The 17,564-nt window shown below is 45.3% G+C and overlaps 1 protein-coding gene across 1 annotated transcript in view; it reads left to right on the top strand.

Annotated features, from left to right (window-relative positions):
• Positions 1–14,176, top strand: part of ARHGEF33 (Rho guanine nucleotide exchange factor 33) — a 34,942-nt gene extending 20,766 nt beyond the window's left edge. The window contains exons 8-16 of the mRNA XM_026846077.1: positions 383–598; positions 1,226–1,355; positions 2,672–2,804; positions 4,579–4,662; positions 5,537–5,620; positions 6,429–6,577; positions 7,435–7,620; positions 9,311–10,064; positions 11,807–14,176. Of these exons, the coding sequence (XP_026701878.1) occupies positions 383–598; positions 1,226–1,355; positions 2,672–2,804; positions 4,579–4,662; positions 5,537–5,620; positions 6,429–6,577; positions 7,435–7,620; positions 9,311–10,064; positions 11,807–11,944 (1,874 nt within the window). The 3' untranslated portion in view covers positions 11,945–14,176. The remainder of the gene's footprint in view (positions 1–382; positions 599–1,225; positions 1,356–2,671; positions 2,805–4,578; positions 4,663–5,536; positions 5,621–6,428; positions 6,578–7,434; positions 7,621–9,310; positions 10,065–11,806) is intronic.
• The last annotated feature ends 3,388 nt before the right edge of the window (positions 14,177–17,564 follow it).

Here is a 17,564-nt window from a genome sequence, read left to right as displayed (position 1 = left end):
AGCATTTAATGCCAATTTATAATACTATTTTCTGTTTCTATAATACCTGCCAGTATGTGTCATATTACCAAGTCCTGAAGTGTCCCAAAACCCTGAAGTGCAACCATGCTTGGAATATATATTTTTTCTTTTCTAATGTGTGTCTAATTTTGGACCTTATTTGACCTGAAAATAAATGCTAGAAGAGTGCAAACCTTGTTCTGCAAGAAGTGCTCACCAGATGCACTTCTGTTTGTAAATTAATGCTACAAGGCTAAAGCCCTTGTGAAGCACAGATAATGCTTCAGACTCTCCTTCCAGTACTTCAAATGTAGGTTGGCAGCCTGCTGTAGCTGATGTAGTCAATTGATGTCAAGATCCATGCAGCTCTTTGTCATTGCAGGAGCAATCATAGAGACAGATGATAGTCTCAAGCCTTCCTTGACAACAGAGGGGCAGTCAAAAGTGCATCTGCCATCAACAGTGTGGAAGCAACCCAAAGACACTAAGGACTGGGGAGATGAATACATTTCCAAAGAGCAACCGGAGAGAGGAAAAGACATAGGCCAAAGCAGATACAGCTCAGCAGACAACATTATATGCGAACCCTCTTTGGCTGGTAAGGACAGAGTGGAAAACTCTGGCTAGAGGCTTATTCTCATCTGGTGTGAGCTGGTCAGTAATCAGCTTCTACAGAGGTAGACACAGAGGCAGTTTCTCCTGCAAGAGGAGAATGTCTCAGGGCTTCAGTCTCCAAGACTTCTAGCTTTTGTATTTGCTGGTCTGTGCCACTGACAGAATTGCTCTGCACCCAGGACATCCATTCTCTTTTCCAGGACCTGGCCAGTTCAGAGTACTGATGGGATTGTGACAGTGTAGTTGCTTAAACAGGTGAAAAATACTTCTCATTCTGCAGAAAACTGGATGTGAATCCCTGTTATGAGTTGCTTTGCCTTTGATTGCTTGTTTTGTTATTCTTAGAAAAAAAATAGCATTCATAGGGGAAAACACATTTGCTTTGGAGATTTCTTAGGAAGCTGTGTCTCTTGGCATGTCTGGGGCATGCTGTAGCATCAGGCTAGAATTTTATATTTTGGGGAGAGTAGACATACAAAGACAAGATATTGATGTCACTTTTCAGCAGTTTCTCCTTTCATGATTTAATGTCAGACCACTGGTCTAACATGAGGCTTGCCTTGAGGTCAGCATTTCTTTACTTTTAAACTTAACCATTATCTTCTGGAAGCCAAAAGGCAGAACATCGCTTTGGAGCTGCTGGAATCAGAAAGAAAATATGTCATCAACCTTTCTCTAATCCTGAAGATCAAGGCCACATTGCAGGGACCAGATTCGAAAAGGAGCACCAAAGAGAGAAGGTATTTGATTTAGTGTGCTCTCTCTTTTGGGGAGTTTTCCTCAGTCAGCATTCTTTCTGCATCATCCTCTCTCCCACTTTCATTTCATCCACACTGAGATCTTTGAACACTTAGAGCTTATTTCTAGTTGAAAATTGGAGGCACTGGAAGGTTTTTGCAGTGATTAAAGACCTTCCTGCCTGTCCTTACATCTCGTTCACCTTGCATCCCAAACTGTTTCACTACTACTTCATTTCAGTCTCCCTTTGAGTCTCATCAGTTTCCTGTTCTTTTGCATGCCTCCTGTGCGAGCAGAAAAAGAGCTTTATGCATTCACTGCTGCCTTCTCCCCATCCACAGCTCCAGCTCTAGAAGCTGCTGTGGGCATAAGTCCCTGGCTAGTGGCTGAAACCCATCAGATATCAATAGACACAGACATACACATATATTTACACACAGATACAAGACCAGTGGGGACTGACCCAGTCTAGCAGTTAAACCCAGCTCTTTGCAAAGGCTAGCCCCTGGGACAGCTTAGTTCCCAGGATGGGATAGCTCCTACAGCTCTCCCCATTCACTCAGCTTTGGCCTGGGAGCTTCCAGTCCCTAAGCACATTTGGGGAGCCCAGTCCTGGCTAGCTCGCTCTCTTCTTGGCTCTTTCTGCTGTCCGTAGGAGTCCCATATCCAAGGAGTCATTTGACAGAAGTCTACTCAGGGACATGTGGTACATGGGTTGATGTAAACTCATTTAAGCAGATACACGACACACACAATTCAAACTGAAGCATGATAGTACAAAGTGAGTTTTTATTTTTCCTCTTTGTTCCTGGGACCTTTCCATGTGGCAAAATATTTTGACATCTTCATTCTGAATGAAATCAGTATGCAATGACAAAAGGAGTAGCACGTTTTGACCAGCTCTTTATCGAAGGGTTGGCTTGTTAAAGGGCCTGAAAAATGAGACAAAATACAAAGCTGGGGAGCTGTCCTCCAAGCACTATGGGATGGCTCAGGACCATGGTCCTGCTTCATTAGCCACAGCAGCATTGCCTTGAGCTTTTCAGTTCTGCAAATTATGGTCAGCTACACAATGCACTGGAGTCAGCCTAAGAAACATGCAAAACACTGTAACAGCAGCCTACTGGGGAGGGTACCAGCATGTACATAGCAGCCAAAACAGGGCCTTCTGGTGCATCCAGGACTCCAGTAAAAGTCGTTAATAATACCTGTGTTTAAAGCAAGCCTGTGCTGACCACCCATGAAGGCACGCTTCAGCAGTACACGTTAGGGCTGAGCTTCTGCTCTGTGTAACCAGTCTGATATCATCTCCCTTCAGTTTCTTCCCCAACTCTTTGAGGTACCTGGTCCAGCAGCATGTCGATTTACTTCATGCTCTACAAGAGCGAGTCCTGAGCTGGCCCCGACAAGGGATCCTAGGAGACATCTTCCTGAAGTTAACAAATGATGAGGTATGTTACAGACCTCTCTTCTGCTATGATTCATGACGTTGGGCTAATGGCCTGTGGGTGGGCCAGGATACCTTGCAGCAGAGTGGTTGTGCTGTGGAGCTGTGGCTAGCATAAGGCCTTTTGGCCAGCCTCGTTTGAGCAGCACTGGCACGCTACCTGGTTGGTCAGGGAGCCCCCATGCCAGACCCACCTGGGAGCATGCAGCCACATAGCACAGCCTTATCATAAATGCACGAGACCTAGACTTAGTTGCAGGAGCCACATGTGAGTCTTTACAACTTAGATGCCTGTATTCAGAGTGAGGGTGTGAAAAAAAACATGTTTGTCATGCTCCCCTTCCCCATTATGCTTTGCTCAGAGTTAGTACAAGCTGGTGGGCCCCTTACCCTATATGGTTTCTAGCCCCAAGTAATACACCACCTCCTTCTCGGGGTGAAGGTGTGCCCAACCCCTGGCAAGCAGTAGGACCTCTCCTGGAAGTATGTATAAAAAACTCATCTGATGCTTTATACATTTTAAGAGTCTAAGAAAAGCTTCTTTCTCCCCAGCCCCTCTACACCTCCCATCTGCTATTGCCATGGTTTGAGCCCAGAGGGCAACTCAGCACCACAAAGCAGTTCGCTCACCCCTTTCCCCCCCAGCCCTGGGAAGGATAAATATGAAGGCTTAGGGAGATAAGGACTGAGAGGCATTCCTCACCCATTATAGTCACAGGCAAAAAGACAGGCTTATTAGGGGAAGAAATAAACACCTGACATCACTTTAATTCAAAATGCTACCAACAGCGACATTTAACAGACAGAATGGGACAGTGAGAAGCACTACCACATCTTAAAAACATCCCCCCCACCCCTCCCTTCTTCCCAGGCCCAGCTTTGTTCCTGGTATTTCTACTTCCTCCCCTAGTGGCACAGGGGTAGGGGATGGGGGGTGAAGTCAGTCCACAGCTTCTTCCTCCAAGGAGGGGAAGAAGCACTCTTGTGCATTCTCCCCCTGCTCCACGTGGCATCCCTCTCATGGGAGGTAGTCCTCCACAAGCTCTCTCCACCGTGAGTCCTCCCCACAGGATGCATTCTTCCTGAGATGCTCTGGTGTGGGTCACCCCTGCATGTTGCGGTCCTCCCAGCACTGAACTACAACAGCGAGGGCTTCCTCTTCCCACAGAGTCCCCGGGGTCCTCCACAGGCCACAGGTGGATCTCTGCTCCTCCGGTGACCTCCATGGGTGACAGGGGGGTGGCCCTGCCATGGGATTCAGGGGAGTCTTTGCCCCAGCACATCTCCCCCCAGCACCTTCACCCCTTCCTCCTCCTTCCTTCCACTGACCTCTGTGTTCACACAGGTAGTGTCCTTGTCCTAATGTCCCCTCACAAGTCCCCCCACTCCCTTTCGGTTCCCCTTTTCAAATATGTTATCACAGAGGTACAGCCACTGTCACTGGCTTGGCCTTGGCCAGAGGAGGGTCCAACTTGGAGATGGGGAAGCTTCTCACACAGGCCACTGCTGTAGCCCCCTCTCCCACTACTAAGAACCCTGCCACACACACCCAGTACAGCTATAAAACTTTATACACAGTGCTCAACAGCTGAAAACATTTTATTAAACATCCTTTCTTGGGAAATCCTAAGACCTAAAAGTTTCACAGTGCTGCAGCTCTGCTGACTGCTGAGCTCGCAGGAGTAATAGTGGGGAATCAACGGTTTCTTGTTCTGGCTTGTTCTATGAACAAAAATTTCTCAAGTTTCTTTCTTCTTTTCTTTTTTTCCTTTCATAAGAATAATTTTCTGGACTACTATGTTGCTTACCTGAGGGACCTGCCAGAATGCATCTCTCTGATCCATGTGGTGATCCTGAAGGAGGTAAACTTCCTGCCTGCTTCACAGATATGTAATGGCAATGTGCAAGCTGGATGTCCTCCTGTTATGCCTGTCTGCAATAGGACTCCTCTGACAATCATCTTGTTCTGTTACCAAATGTCAGTTTCATGTATGGTGCCATAGCTGACATGAACCTAAAAAAGGCAGCTTTAATGTTCATCACTATGTGTAACCAAAGTTATATTTCTGCTGTGGCATGAAACTATGTCTTGGATCAAATCTCCAAGAAAGCTTGCCTATGCATACACTATCCAGACCTGTCCCAGGCAAGTGGTGTCTCTGGGAAAACAGGGGGCTCATCCAAACAGGGAGATCAAGAGTGAGGCTGTAAGTGCTTTAGACAGAAAATAGTCTCTACCGTTCAGGTATTCCATCTTGCATTCTTAATTCTTGGTTTAAACTAGGAAAGTTAAATATAAAGGTAGTTTTAGAGTGCAGTAACTAACCACACTAGCTCACTTCCAAGACATCTTAATTTAGAAGTCAACTGTATTTTGTTCAGTTCATTTGGGCCTAAACTAAGAACTTCAGTCTGAACAACAGTGTCTGTCTGGGATTCCAATGCAACTTAACTAGTGCACTTTAAACATACACCCCTACTTAATGAGTGTCCCTCATAGATAATCTCCAACCTAAGGAATTTCATCTTTAGGACTAGTATTGCTAGTAGAAGGAGTTGCAAATATCCCTTCCAGAAGCAGATGAAGACGCTATCATGCACAACTGTCACTTGACTGGTGTTCTATGAACGGTTATAACCACTTACAGCATAACTACTCATTAAACCCCAGAACCATCTGGAAGCAGACATGTTTTATGGGTGGGAGAGACTCTGAAGTTGCTTTCTCTATTTCAGATAGAAGAAGAAATCAAGTCTGATCTCTACATTCTGTTCTTCCATATAGTCCAGCGAATCCCTGAATACCTTATTCATCTACAGGTAGGGCCCTAGGATGGAAACTGTCTTGCTGAACTCTTATCACATATGATTTAACTCAGAGCTGGTATTCAGGCCTGTACAGGTACAGGGCTTCTGGCTAACCCAGCGGGTTCTCTGAAAAAAAAACTTTTGAAAGGGAAAGCCAGCTGAGAATATCTAATTTTCATCATTTTCAGCTGAGGCTTGCTTCTATTTGCCAGTTTCTCCATTTGGCCTGACAGAACCAACTTTTGTCCCCTGGGAAGCCGAAAGCTTTGCTGCCTGCTCTTCTGGGAGAACAGGAGGCCAAAGATAGGGCACTACAGAGCTAATCTATTCTGAGCTCTGACCTAACCCCTGTAACAGAGCTGGCATCTTTGCTAGGTGGTCCACATGCCTGTTAGCTGAGAGACTGAGAGGACTAGAGGTTCCAACAGCCTCTAGAAAACAACCTTTCCTATAAAGAGCTTGCTAATAAAAAGAGTTCTGGGTCCCAGGAGGGTTATCTGAATTGTTCTAAAACATTTCAGCCAAGGCAAATGACACAAAGCAAGCCCTGTAAAAAGAGACTGGTTTGTTTATTCAATGCTAAACTCAACTAGTTCATCACCCACACATACCCATGATTATATTTACAGTGGATACTTGTGTATTTGCACTGGAGTAGTAGGAGGCAGGCAGCATCCAAGTCCCTCTGGTTCTGCCCAGAAGAGCTCCCACAGGGCAGTGCATGGGCACTTCATAGCACTAATCCATGGTCCCAATAGCACCTTCTTCTCAGAAAGGGTTAGGACACCCTCCAAACAGTCTGCTCTCCTCTGTGCCCCAGAATGTCTTGAAGTTCACGGAGCAAGAGCATCCTGACTATTACCTGCTGCTGGTGTGTGTGCAGCGCCTCCGCATTTTCATCTCACACTATAGCCTCCTCTTCCAGTGCAATGAAGACCTGCTTATACAGAAGAGGAAAAAGTTGAAGAAGTAAGCTCAACATCAGCTCACCCCCTCTATTACCAGGAAAAGGGAGGTGTGGGGGAAGTCCAGCAGCAGGGTGTTTAGGATCCAGACAAGACCAATAGGCACATTGTTCTGTTGAAATAAAGCCCTTTGCATATGAATGCTGGAGTAGGCTCACTATTGGCATTTGTCCTCCAAACTGAGGTCAGATTTGGGGGTTAGCCCTTCTGTCTGAGAGTGAAAGGAAAATCAGTTTAGTCCTTCTAAACACAGCAGCCACGTGTTTCATGGGAATATTTGATTCCTTAAACTGATGGTAAAGTCACTCCCTAGTGGGAGAACACATGGGGACTTAGTTGCTTTGGCAGCTCAGGGCCCTGGTGAGCACCAAGAAGCCCTCATCGGCTAAGACTGAGAAAGAATAGTATTATCTTATTTTACTGGAGGAGTGGGGTGGAAGAAACAAAAGCCTCCCAAAACCTGTTTGAGATGAACTGTGATAGAAATGACTCTGAATATAGATTCTTAAGTTGTAGTTCAGAAGAATTCCTTGAAATCAAGACTTTTTACTAAAATCAAAATCTGGCCACCTTTGCTCCTTGTGATGATTCATTGGGGGAGCAGAACAAGATCAAACTTCAAGGGAAGCTTCCAAATATGGAGGGTGGTAAAGGGCTGAAGCAGACTGCTGGGGAGGGACTGCTATCAGGAGAAACATTATCAACAGGACAGAAAGCAGGATGCCCTGCTGACTGGGACAGATTAGGTGGAACAGGTCTTTCCTTGGGGTGGGAAGAGGTGAACAGGGATATAAAGGTCCCTCCCAGCTCTGTTTTCTGTGATTCTACATGCTTGTGCTCATTCCCTGCCTTATTTCTTAGCACGACGATGGATTTCTCCTCCCTCAGGTCATCCCTGGTGAAGCTGTACAAAGGTCTCACCTCCCAGTGTACGAGCCAAGAGGTTTCTCCAACACCCAGTGCAACATCTATCCGGGACGGCGGGATCCACTCTGAAGAGACAATACAATCATTCCCACCAGCACCTTCCTCTGGCACGACAACCCCGTAAGCCTATTGTCCCAGTAGAAGGCTTTCAAAGCAGGCTGAAAACTCTCTCCTCACCCATACTTTGCCAGCAACACTAGGCAGTTACAGACTATTTCCAAGACTACTCCCTGTGTATGTATAGAGATGAAGGGCTGGCTCCTTCCTCCTATCCACTACCACATGACTTACAAGCAGGAAACATTTCAGAGCTCTACCCAGGGCTATTCTTGCTAGCTGTCTTAACAGTATACCAGGGAGCACATGTATTTGTGTAGGCCTGGCAGTGGTGTACATAGTAACTCCACGTTATTCACTGTGAACATTACAAGAGCTAGGAAACATGACCAAAGTCTCAGGCTAGCAAAAAAAAGTACTTTTCCACATAGTATGTCACTGAATGATGTGACTCACTATCACAAGATGCAAGTAAAACGGGTTCAAAAAGACACAAGACTAATTCAAGAAAGATGAGGCTACTGGTACCACCCAGCAATCTTTGGCCATTTTTAGCCTACTGAGATGATTATTAGAGAAGCATGCTAGACTTACCTTTTTTCTTATGTCAGCAATTTGTGGCTGTTGTGCTTCCTTACATCATTTGACACTAAACAAGAGTTTGGCTTCATCATTCTGAGTCCCCCTCAAGTGCCAATGTTATTACACCAATACCTAGCCTCCTTCTCACCAAACTACCCAAGCCAATCACAGATGTGATGCTCCAGGCCCTCATCTTGGTAGTCTCAGCTAGCACTTCCCCAGTTTCCCCACATTCATCCTGATCTGAGGGCCCAGCATGGGGCCAGGTGGGGGTCTCATCAGCACTGAACAGAAGGAGGAAAAAAAATCCCCAGGCTCAGCTGGCGATGGAGCTCCTAATACAGCTCAGGTCAGGGTTTGCCTTGTCTGACATGAGAACATGCTGTCAGCTCATCTTTAGCCTGGCATTGGCTATAACCCCAAATTCATACCAGATATGCCGCTCAACCCAAATCTCCCAGCCTGGTCTGATGTGTGGGGTTATCTTGCCCCAGATGCAGAGCTCTGCACATCATGAATATCACAATGTTTCTGTTCCCCCAATCCATTCACTATGACCCAGATGATGGCAGTGGGACATTTCTAACTAGGGTCTGTTAAGAGCCATGGAGGTGCACACCCTGCAACTAGTATATCAACCAATGCAGTACTCTCTTCTGACTTACCTGGAACACACAGCAGGTAGGAGTCCTCCAAGGACTCCTGACACACTTCTGAAGACGGTCACCCTACCCAAGAAAGGAACATTGTTTGTCTGAAAACACAGACCACAGGAAAGTAAGACACAGCCCCTGCATTACAGAAAAAGAAGGAAAGTAAAAATCCAAAATGCAGATGAACAGGAAAGAGATGGAGCAGTTGGTTTCTCATCTGTTTCTATTAATTTCATGATGTGGAGTACAAAAGTCAGGCAAAGCTACTGGATAAGCAGTTCTACCTCTGCAGGTTTGCTCTTGCTAATCCACTCAGGCAATTCTATTAGTGGCAGCTCTGTTACTGTTCTACAAGATATGATAACAGCTATTGGCATTAAAAGCAAGAGAATGGGACTGGGGGAGTGAAGGGGGAAGAGGGCTTGTCATGCTGTATCTACTTATCCTTTAGTATTCCACTTCCTTCTGTTTTTTGTGTTTTTTTTTTTTTTTTTTTTTTTCTGTTTCCTATTTTTAAGGCATTTGATGCCTCAGCTGAAGAAACCCCAATCAACTGTGATGGAGAACATCCAGGCTGTAAAGCCCCCTGACTGGGAAATAGAAAGTAGAAAACATGAGAGGCCAGAGAACATCCTTGCATCCTCTCAGCTCACAGAGCAGGAACTCAAGGCTCTAACAGCCCCCTTACAATCCATCCCTGAAATGGAGTATGAAGCACCACCAGCTGATGCAGTGGGAAACACCGAGAGAGCCATCAGGACTTCTGTGGAGCTGCTGCAGGATGCGAGGAACTTTGTGCCAAGCTACGAAGAGTTTGACTACCCTGGAGAGGTTTTCACCCTGCCAGGCCCCTATGAAGATGATGCCTTCCAAAACCTCACTCTCTTTGAGAATTGCTCCCCAGCCTCTTCTGAGTCCAGCTTAGACATTTGTTTCCTTAGGCCTGTTAACTTCACATCAGAACCAGAGAGGACAGATCACGCCTTACAGCCACTGCCTAAGAGCTGCACTCCTGTAAGCAGCAGTACTTACAAACGTGAGATGTTCCACAGCAAAGGCAAACAGCTGAGCAGGTCTCTGAAGGAGCTGCCAAGGAATGCTGAGGGTGTGAGCACCAGACTCTACAGCACACGGAGCAGCAGTGGGAGCCGGCTGCAGCAGAAGCAGGAGAGGAATGTCCAGCCTCACATGATCTCAGCCTCATCTCGAAGCTCCCAAAGGAGCTACTTCCCCCCACAGCGAGGAGTGGGTGAAAAACAGAGCTTTTTGGAAGTAAGGAGGCTTAAATAGGAGGAAAAAAAACCCCAAACAACAAAAAGGCACATGGTGGTGCAGAAGCAGTGGCAGCAGCAAGAGAAAGATCTGAGATACAGTTAAGGCAGAACATGCCAAAATAACTTCCAAGTCCACACATTCAGAGTCCTCATTTGCATGTACACGCCCAAGGGAGGGACAAGACAGCTCCTTTTCACACATATCTCCACAAGCATGGGCTTGAAGCACACAGCTGCTGAGTGACAGCTAGAACACTCTTGAGACAAGCTAGCCTCATGTATCTCTAGCTGTCACTAACCTTCCCCCACAAGTATCTGACCAGGATCACTAAGTATGCACAAAGCTGTTCAAAATTACTGCTATAGGGTGGCACCCAGTTTAAAGGGTGCCTTTCCACCTGCTGTGAGGAATGCTGGGTTAATAAAACCAGTGGATTTACTATCAGATCCTCAGCCAGTATAAACCAGGATGACTTGGCCAAACTCAGCCCATTTACACCACCAAGGATCTGGTTCATGGATTTTGTTTCACCTGTGTTTGTTGCATGGATCACAGACCCATGCTAAAGTCTGTGTGAAAACAGCCCAGCAACCACATCCCTCAGACAACCACTGGCATGGCAGACAGCACTCTAGCCCTTCCAAGTCTTGCAGGAACAATGTTTCTGTAGTCTGCAGTGCCTGTTCAGGGTCAGCTTTGAGCTGTCACAGTCAGGGAGGAAGACAGACTTCACACTTCCTGGGGAAGAGGCCGAGGATGCTGTGAAGTGCTTAGCTAGTTCTCTCAGGGCTGCCTGGAGAAACACCCTTCTGTTAAAATGAGGCAAGATGCAGATGAGGCTGTAAATACTGATGATGATGATGGGAGGAAGGTTCCAACAGCCTGACTGAAAAGACAGCAGGAAAACCTTGGGAAAAAAAGAGAGAAAAAAGCCTAGTGAGTGAAGAAGGTGGTGGAGAGCTGAGCAGGGGAGATAAGGCAGAGGGAAAAGAGCTATGGGGACAGTCCCCCCAGAAACAGGAGCTTGTGAGCTCTTTGGCACTCACCTGCACAGAGCTGTGGCCCACAGCAGGGTGCAGATGTGGGGCTAGTCCAGAACTGCAGGACACTTTCTCCCTCACAGAGCAATGGAGACTACCATGGCAGTGGTGGGCAGAACTGGAGAAAAGAGACTTGTTCAGACCCTTGCTGAGAGGAACCGAGCACTCTCCCAAAAGGGGGAAGAAATCTTTTAGTGACACATTTATCCCAAGGTGTGTTGTGTGCTAGTGCAGCTTTCTGCTCCACAGATATAAAACCAGGCAGTAGTAGATCCAGCAGAAGAGTCTTTCACATTGTATCAGCTCAAGAAGCTTGAAACCTCCAGGCTCTAGGGTAAACAGAGAGCTCATGAGCTCTCAAGGAGAGGGTGGGAAGTTCCTTCAACTGCCCATGCTGGCTTGCTCCCTCATTGGCAAAAAGGGCTAGTAAGCTGCCCCTAAACAAAAAGCTTAGCAAGGAAGGCTCCAGTTTCCTCTAACAATGCTTATCCTTCCACTCCTCTGCCACTGCCTCAGCCTCAGAGCCAGTCAAAAGCGCTCTGCAGAGGTACCCGTGTTGCTGAGGCCTGAGTGACCTGTTGTCTCCCAGCCTTGCCAGCACCTCCTCATCCACCAGGCCCCTCCTAGCACAAAGAGAGAGAAAGAATGGGAAAGGATGTGAGGTTGAAAATGCTGGTTAAATTGTCTTTTCCCTTTTAGGAGCTCCATGCAGAAGACAACACCAGGTTCTGCCAGAAGGATGACAATGAGCAAACATCCTTCAGCGACCACAACCCACGGCACGAGCCCAAGGGGGGTTTCCGGAGCTCCTTCCGCAAGCTCTTCAAAAAGAAATAAGCAGCCCCAAGAAAGGCAGGCCACAGCCTAAGTGCAACAGTGTTTCCCCAGGTCCCTGAGGGTGGAGAGAGACAGCAAGGCCCCAAGATCCCCCCTGACTAACACAGTAGGTGAAGGCGTGGGGGAGCGGAGACTGTCACAACTGCCTTACAAATGCATCCTGCTCTTCCTAGCACAGGGCAGGGCCAGGCTATGGGTTGAAGTGAAGCTCAGCCAGCAGGTCAAACAAGCACAGGAACTTGCTTGCTCTCACTCCCTGCCTAACTTTCCTCGGAGTTTTGGAAAGCTTTGGCTGAATCCCACTTTCTTCTCCTCCCCCTCATCCCCCAATGCTGCTTGATTTGCCATACATCTTTGCTCTTCCAAATTCAAGTGAGGCCTAATTTGGGCTCACCCACAATAGAGGTGTTATCTTTGCAGCCTTGGCAACCTGGCCAGAAGTCTGAAATTCCTCTCCTTCCTCCACTTTCCAAAAAACCCCCACGCCATCAGTCTTCCAGGAGGCCAGCTTGCATTACCCTGCTGGTTTTAGAAAGTCTAACAAGCATCAGCTGAAGCACCTGGGCACTGTACCACTTAATCAGCAGCATCCTTTCTTTTGGACTTCCATCACCCCCCAAAATCCTCCTTCACCTTTTATGTGGCATGCTGTTTCCTGAATTGCCTCCTGCCATATGAATCTCTGCTCCTGCTGTCAGAATTGCTTATGTCTCCAGGCAGGTGATGCAGGCTGAGCCCAGGGCCTGCCAGAAGAGGCAAAGACTCTACCCTATCCCTACCATGGATTGATGCAGATGCTGACAGCCAGTCAGTGTCCTGGCTCTGAAATACTGACCTGAAATACTCTTTGCTAACCCTTGTTGGCCTGACAACACCTTACAAGCTCCATCATGTGCAGCATCCTGCCTGGGAGCAGTTCTAGATAAAATTGAGGCACGATGATAGGGAAGTTGATGGTGCTCCATGTTCAAAGTCACAAGCCCTCCTTCTTGGACAAGGACACTCTTACACCCACAACACACGCCACCCTCCTTGCATCTCAACATGACAAACCCTCAGTAATGCTGTTCTCTGCAGAAGACTCAGCTTTTGTTATAAAGAAAGTATGGAGGGAAATACAGTCCTCCGATGTGACATCCATGTCACACCCCAGCAGCAAGAACAGCTGTTCATACAGGGCTGTGGCATTAGCTGAAGTTGGGGCACACTAGGGGTAGTTTCAAGAGGAAATGTTGTTTTATCACCTTATTTTGGCAGGATTGGGACACTGGTCTGTCATAAAGAACAGCTTCATCTGAAGAGGTTGTGAACTGTCTCTGTGGGTCCACAGCAATGTCTTGGGGAAATATACAAGGCTGTTTGATTAGGGGCTTGGGACTTCAACTACGGCAAAGGGTGACTGAATCTGGTGCCAAGAGAAAAGCATTCACCATACTGCACAGCACTCCTGGCAATGGCAATGGTACAGGGAGGGCCCAGAGCAGATGTCCCCGGCTGCAGTGGCTAATACCCACTGCAGACACAGGGACTATAGCACAGTGTTGACTGACCTGCATCTACCATCTGATTTCCTCCTCTGGTGGAGGTGAAGTGTGTGTGAACAGGGTTATCCCTTCAAAACAGACAAAAGCTATGCTTTATCTCCATCAGAGTTTTCCCAGTGTTTCAAGGAAGTGACCAAGCAAAACCTCAGAGTTTCAAATGTTTTAGCTGATGCCTGCCCCGCAGATTTCACTGGACCCAAAATAGTTCCTAAAAATCCACTTCTCCTTACAAAAAGGAAAAACATACAATCTTTTCTTCCCACCCCCCAGCTTTTGGAAACTATTTTGGGAAGATTTTTTAAAATTTAAGGTTTTTAATGACAAAAACCACCTTCCATCTCTTTCTCTCTCCCTCACGTCCTCATTAAGTTACAAATTTCCTTGCCCATCTCAGTCAGGACTGCTCCATGCTGACCAGCCACTGCATCACAAAGACACTTCTGTGTGTGGGCACTTCCTATGACTTTGCAGCTTTCAGTCAGACTGTGCAGGTCCAGGATAGAAATATGTAAAAAGAGCCAGATACTTCTAACTGAAGCATCAGCAAAGCCTGTTGGTTCTGCAGAGGAATCAGCCATAGGCAGACCTATTTGTTTGTCCATGGAACCAGACTTAAATCAATATGGATGAGTTTCCACTTAATGCACTGATGCTGTCAAGGGTTGATGTTTGTGTCTTTGGCTTCTTATATAACAACACTTCTTCATAGAATTTGCTCCTCACACATGCCAGGCAGATGCGAGGGCAGTTAACAGGAAAAGTGGGAAACCTATCTGCTAATATCTGGGTGAGGAAATCCTTCCAAAGTGGCAGACCCTTGCTTGTAAAATGCATGTGGATTTTAGCTTCTGTTTTAGTGATTTAAGGCATGGTCAGAATTGATGGTTATTGCTTTCTGACCCTGTATGAGTTCTTCCTTCCAGGCCTATGCTTACCATTTGAGATGTCCTCATACCTGCTCAAAATCTGCAAATGTAAATAAAATGAATGATGCTCAGCATCACAAAAAAACACCCAAACTCTTTCAGGATTCAATCCAACTTCACTTTTAGTGTACGTGTGTGCTCTCAATTATTTTTCTTCTTGTGCCAAATAAATGTTGCTTTTAAATAATGCTGTTGTTTCTTTTGCACTGAATCAGCCATAAGGTTGCATCCATTAAAAAAACCCACGTTTCTTGGGTCCCCTTCTGAAGCAATATTTCTTACAAAATTCTGTTCCCTTGCACACAGTCATGTGAGAAGACTGTTTCCATACACCTGGTTCCAAGACTCTTACCCAGCACTCAGCCGACTGACTCTAGGCTTCTGGTCAAGATCCTGTTGTTGGTGCAGGTAACTGTAACATTTCTTCAGCTCCTTCCTCCATCTCCTTTACTCCTTTTCTGCGGCTTTTGTTACAAACAAATTAGCTTTCACAAAAAAACCCCATAAGCCTCCTCCACTGACATACACACCAGCTTAATTTCAACTAACCAGCTCTGTGAGAGATCTTAGTATCTTCCTGTGTATCACAAACATTTGTTGCATACCAAGGTGGTTTTTTGTTTTTTTTTTAAAGTAATTCCAGTTCTGACTATCAACACTGTCTTACCTTTGCCACATTCTCAGCAGGTCCAAAACAACGACACCACAAACAGGAACAACTCTGCCCACGGTGCTCATACCTCCCCACTCCACACAGCACCTGCAAGTGTGTGTCCCATTCCTCCTACTGCTCTGTAGCTCCCTGCAAACAGCCCAAATGCACTCCTGTGCAAATCTAGTGGGGTGTTTTCTCCTCAAATCCCTTTCAATCATAAGGATGTAGAGCATGCTTATCAGCTGGCTGCTGGAGAACTGCCAGCACCTGAGACAGTCCCCAACAGAACATGCTCTCATTGTGGCTGTGACTCTTCTAGATCACCTCTCCATGGCTACACTCCCTGCTTAACTCAACCACCCTAGACTCTCCTCAAATTATGGGTAACTTTGACTTTCAGTGCTGGTCAAACGTATCCTCTTACCACTTCATTCCTCTAAGCCAGCATAACTGAAGCTACTTTTAAGTTTTATATAAAACTTAGGTACTTTCTCCTACTTTTTTTTCCCCGAGTTACAATGTATCCTACCTTCCTCTACAAGATCTTAGAGTATTTCCACCTCAGTAGAAGTCATATATGTGTACAACTATTCCTCAGTAAGGGCAAAAAGCACTTCAACAGGTTCCAAGGAATCCAGTTGCTTTTTACGAACTCTACATAAAGTTGATAGGGCCCTTGCTCATGCCTAAACAGGAGAGGAGCTGCGGCATGTGTAGTACTGTCTTTGGCCACTGTTTGGTTGGAGTGGATTAGATGGAGGAGACTACCCTGAATATTAAGCAGTTTCTACTTGTGAGTGGTGAAAACCACTCTGTTTTGCTGTTCTTTGAAAGATGTTTTGACTATTGACAGATACACAATATTAAACATAATGTCCCTTTATTTAGTGTGATCTGATTCAACAAGGAGATGAGATGTAGGCTCTTACATGAAATTACCTACCTAAAAAATTAATACAATAAAATTCAAGAGTATTTACCCACAGACTGCAGATCCTCTGATGGAGTAAGTTGTAACAGAAAGCTGCAGAGCTGGAGTAACACCTACAGTGAATAATCCTGTGGCAGAGATCAAACAGTTAAAGGATGCTATTTTGTGTCCCCTACTGTATGTACACCTTGCTTACTTGTCTCCTACTTCATATGGTTCATCTGCTCAAAAACTACTGTGTCTTTTAGTATTTTACTTTCCTGTGCAAAAGCTGTATCTGTAAGAGACTCATGATTGTCCTTAATGTAAAGCACATAGTATTTAAGCTTAAGGAAGCAAGCCTTGAACTACAAGGACTTTCAGTGTATCTTACATATTCAAAAGTGTACACTTCTGGGAGACGTAAGGTGCTTTTATTTTTAGAACACATCTTTAATGTCAAAAGGTAATATCCACTATTAAATTTTCACTTAAATGCAATCTGAACCCCTGCAGACACAGCACACGATCACCTACAGACAATTATGCACAAAAGTCATCAGATGTGCCAGCTAAAGTTTACCACCCGTCTTCATTTTCTGTTTTTTTTTTTTTTTTTTTTCCCCCTTTTTACAGTTGTTTGATTGACAAATAAGACTGACACAGGTTTTAACATTTACTCATTTTGGCAAGTAACCATGCCATCAAAGGCAAATGTACACATACTGGAACAAACTTACTGGAACCTAAAATCTGTTCTTTTCACAAACAAAAAAAGGCTTATTGTGAAGTAAGATTTGAACAAATTTGTCCAAAGTAATTCCAGCAACATGCACCCCTACTTCTGTCTACCCTTTTTAAAAAAATATTACAGATGTTCTTTGATAAAAGGCACATTTGGCAGCTACTAAAATTGTCATGCATCTGACATATGTTTTTAAAATTTTATTTTTACCTTTCAACTTTTCAGTCATCCGGTACAGGATTTCACATTTGCTGGCTAGAAAGTGGAAAAAAAAAAAAAAAAAAAAGTGACTTTCTCTTTACTTTGACTTATAATGCTGCAGCAGTTGGCTACTTAATGCACCATTTTACACTGAAGGTAAAAAGGAAATTTGTTGAGTTGACAGAAGAATGTACTTAAGGGTGTTTTTTAAAATTGAAAATAAGGCATGGAATTTACAAAGTTAAAAACGCTTTTGGTTTTGTAACTACATTGGGCCACAGGTTTCTCTCCTTAATGGGTAAGAGCTAATAAAGCCAATAAATGCCCATCCACTATCTGGGTTTTGAAATGACAATTCAACAACTAAAAAAGGGTATTTTGAGGTGGGGAGGACAACCCATAAGAATTTGCAGATTTTTAAATACCACTTTAAAACAGTCTTTTTAAACAAGTCCCTCCTTGCTGGCTGGAAAAGGCATCAAGGAGAAAGTCAAGGAGGGACTTCTACACACTGCAGGTAATTGCACTGCTCACAGCAGCAAAACATTAAGAAACATTTTGGGTTTGTAAGAAAAAACATCCACGAATAGGGGCTCTTTCTAGTTGAGCTTAAATGGCAATGCTAGAAATACCAGTAGT

Source organism: Athene cunicularia (genome assembly GCF_003259725.1).
Source record: "Athene cunicularia isolate RWA chromosome 3 unlocalized genomic scaffold, athCun1 chr3_part1, whole genome shotgun sequence".
NCBI classification, from domain to species: domain Eukaryota; kingdom Metazoa; phylum Chordata; class Aves; order Strigiformes; family Strigidae; genus Athene; species Athene cunicularia.
The sequence above is the reverse complement of the archived record's forward strand: the minus strand, read 5'-3'. Positions and strand labels throughout refer to the sequence as shown.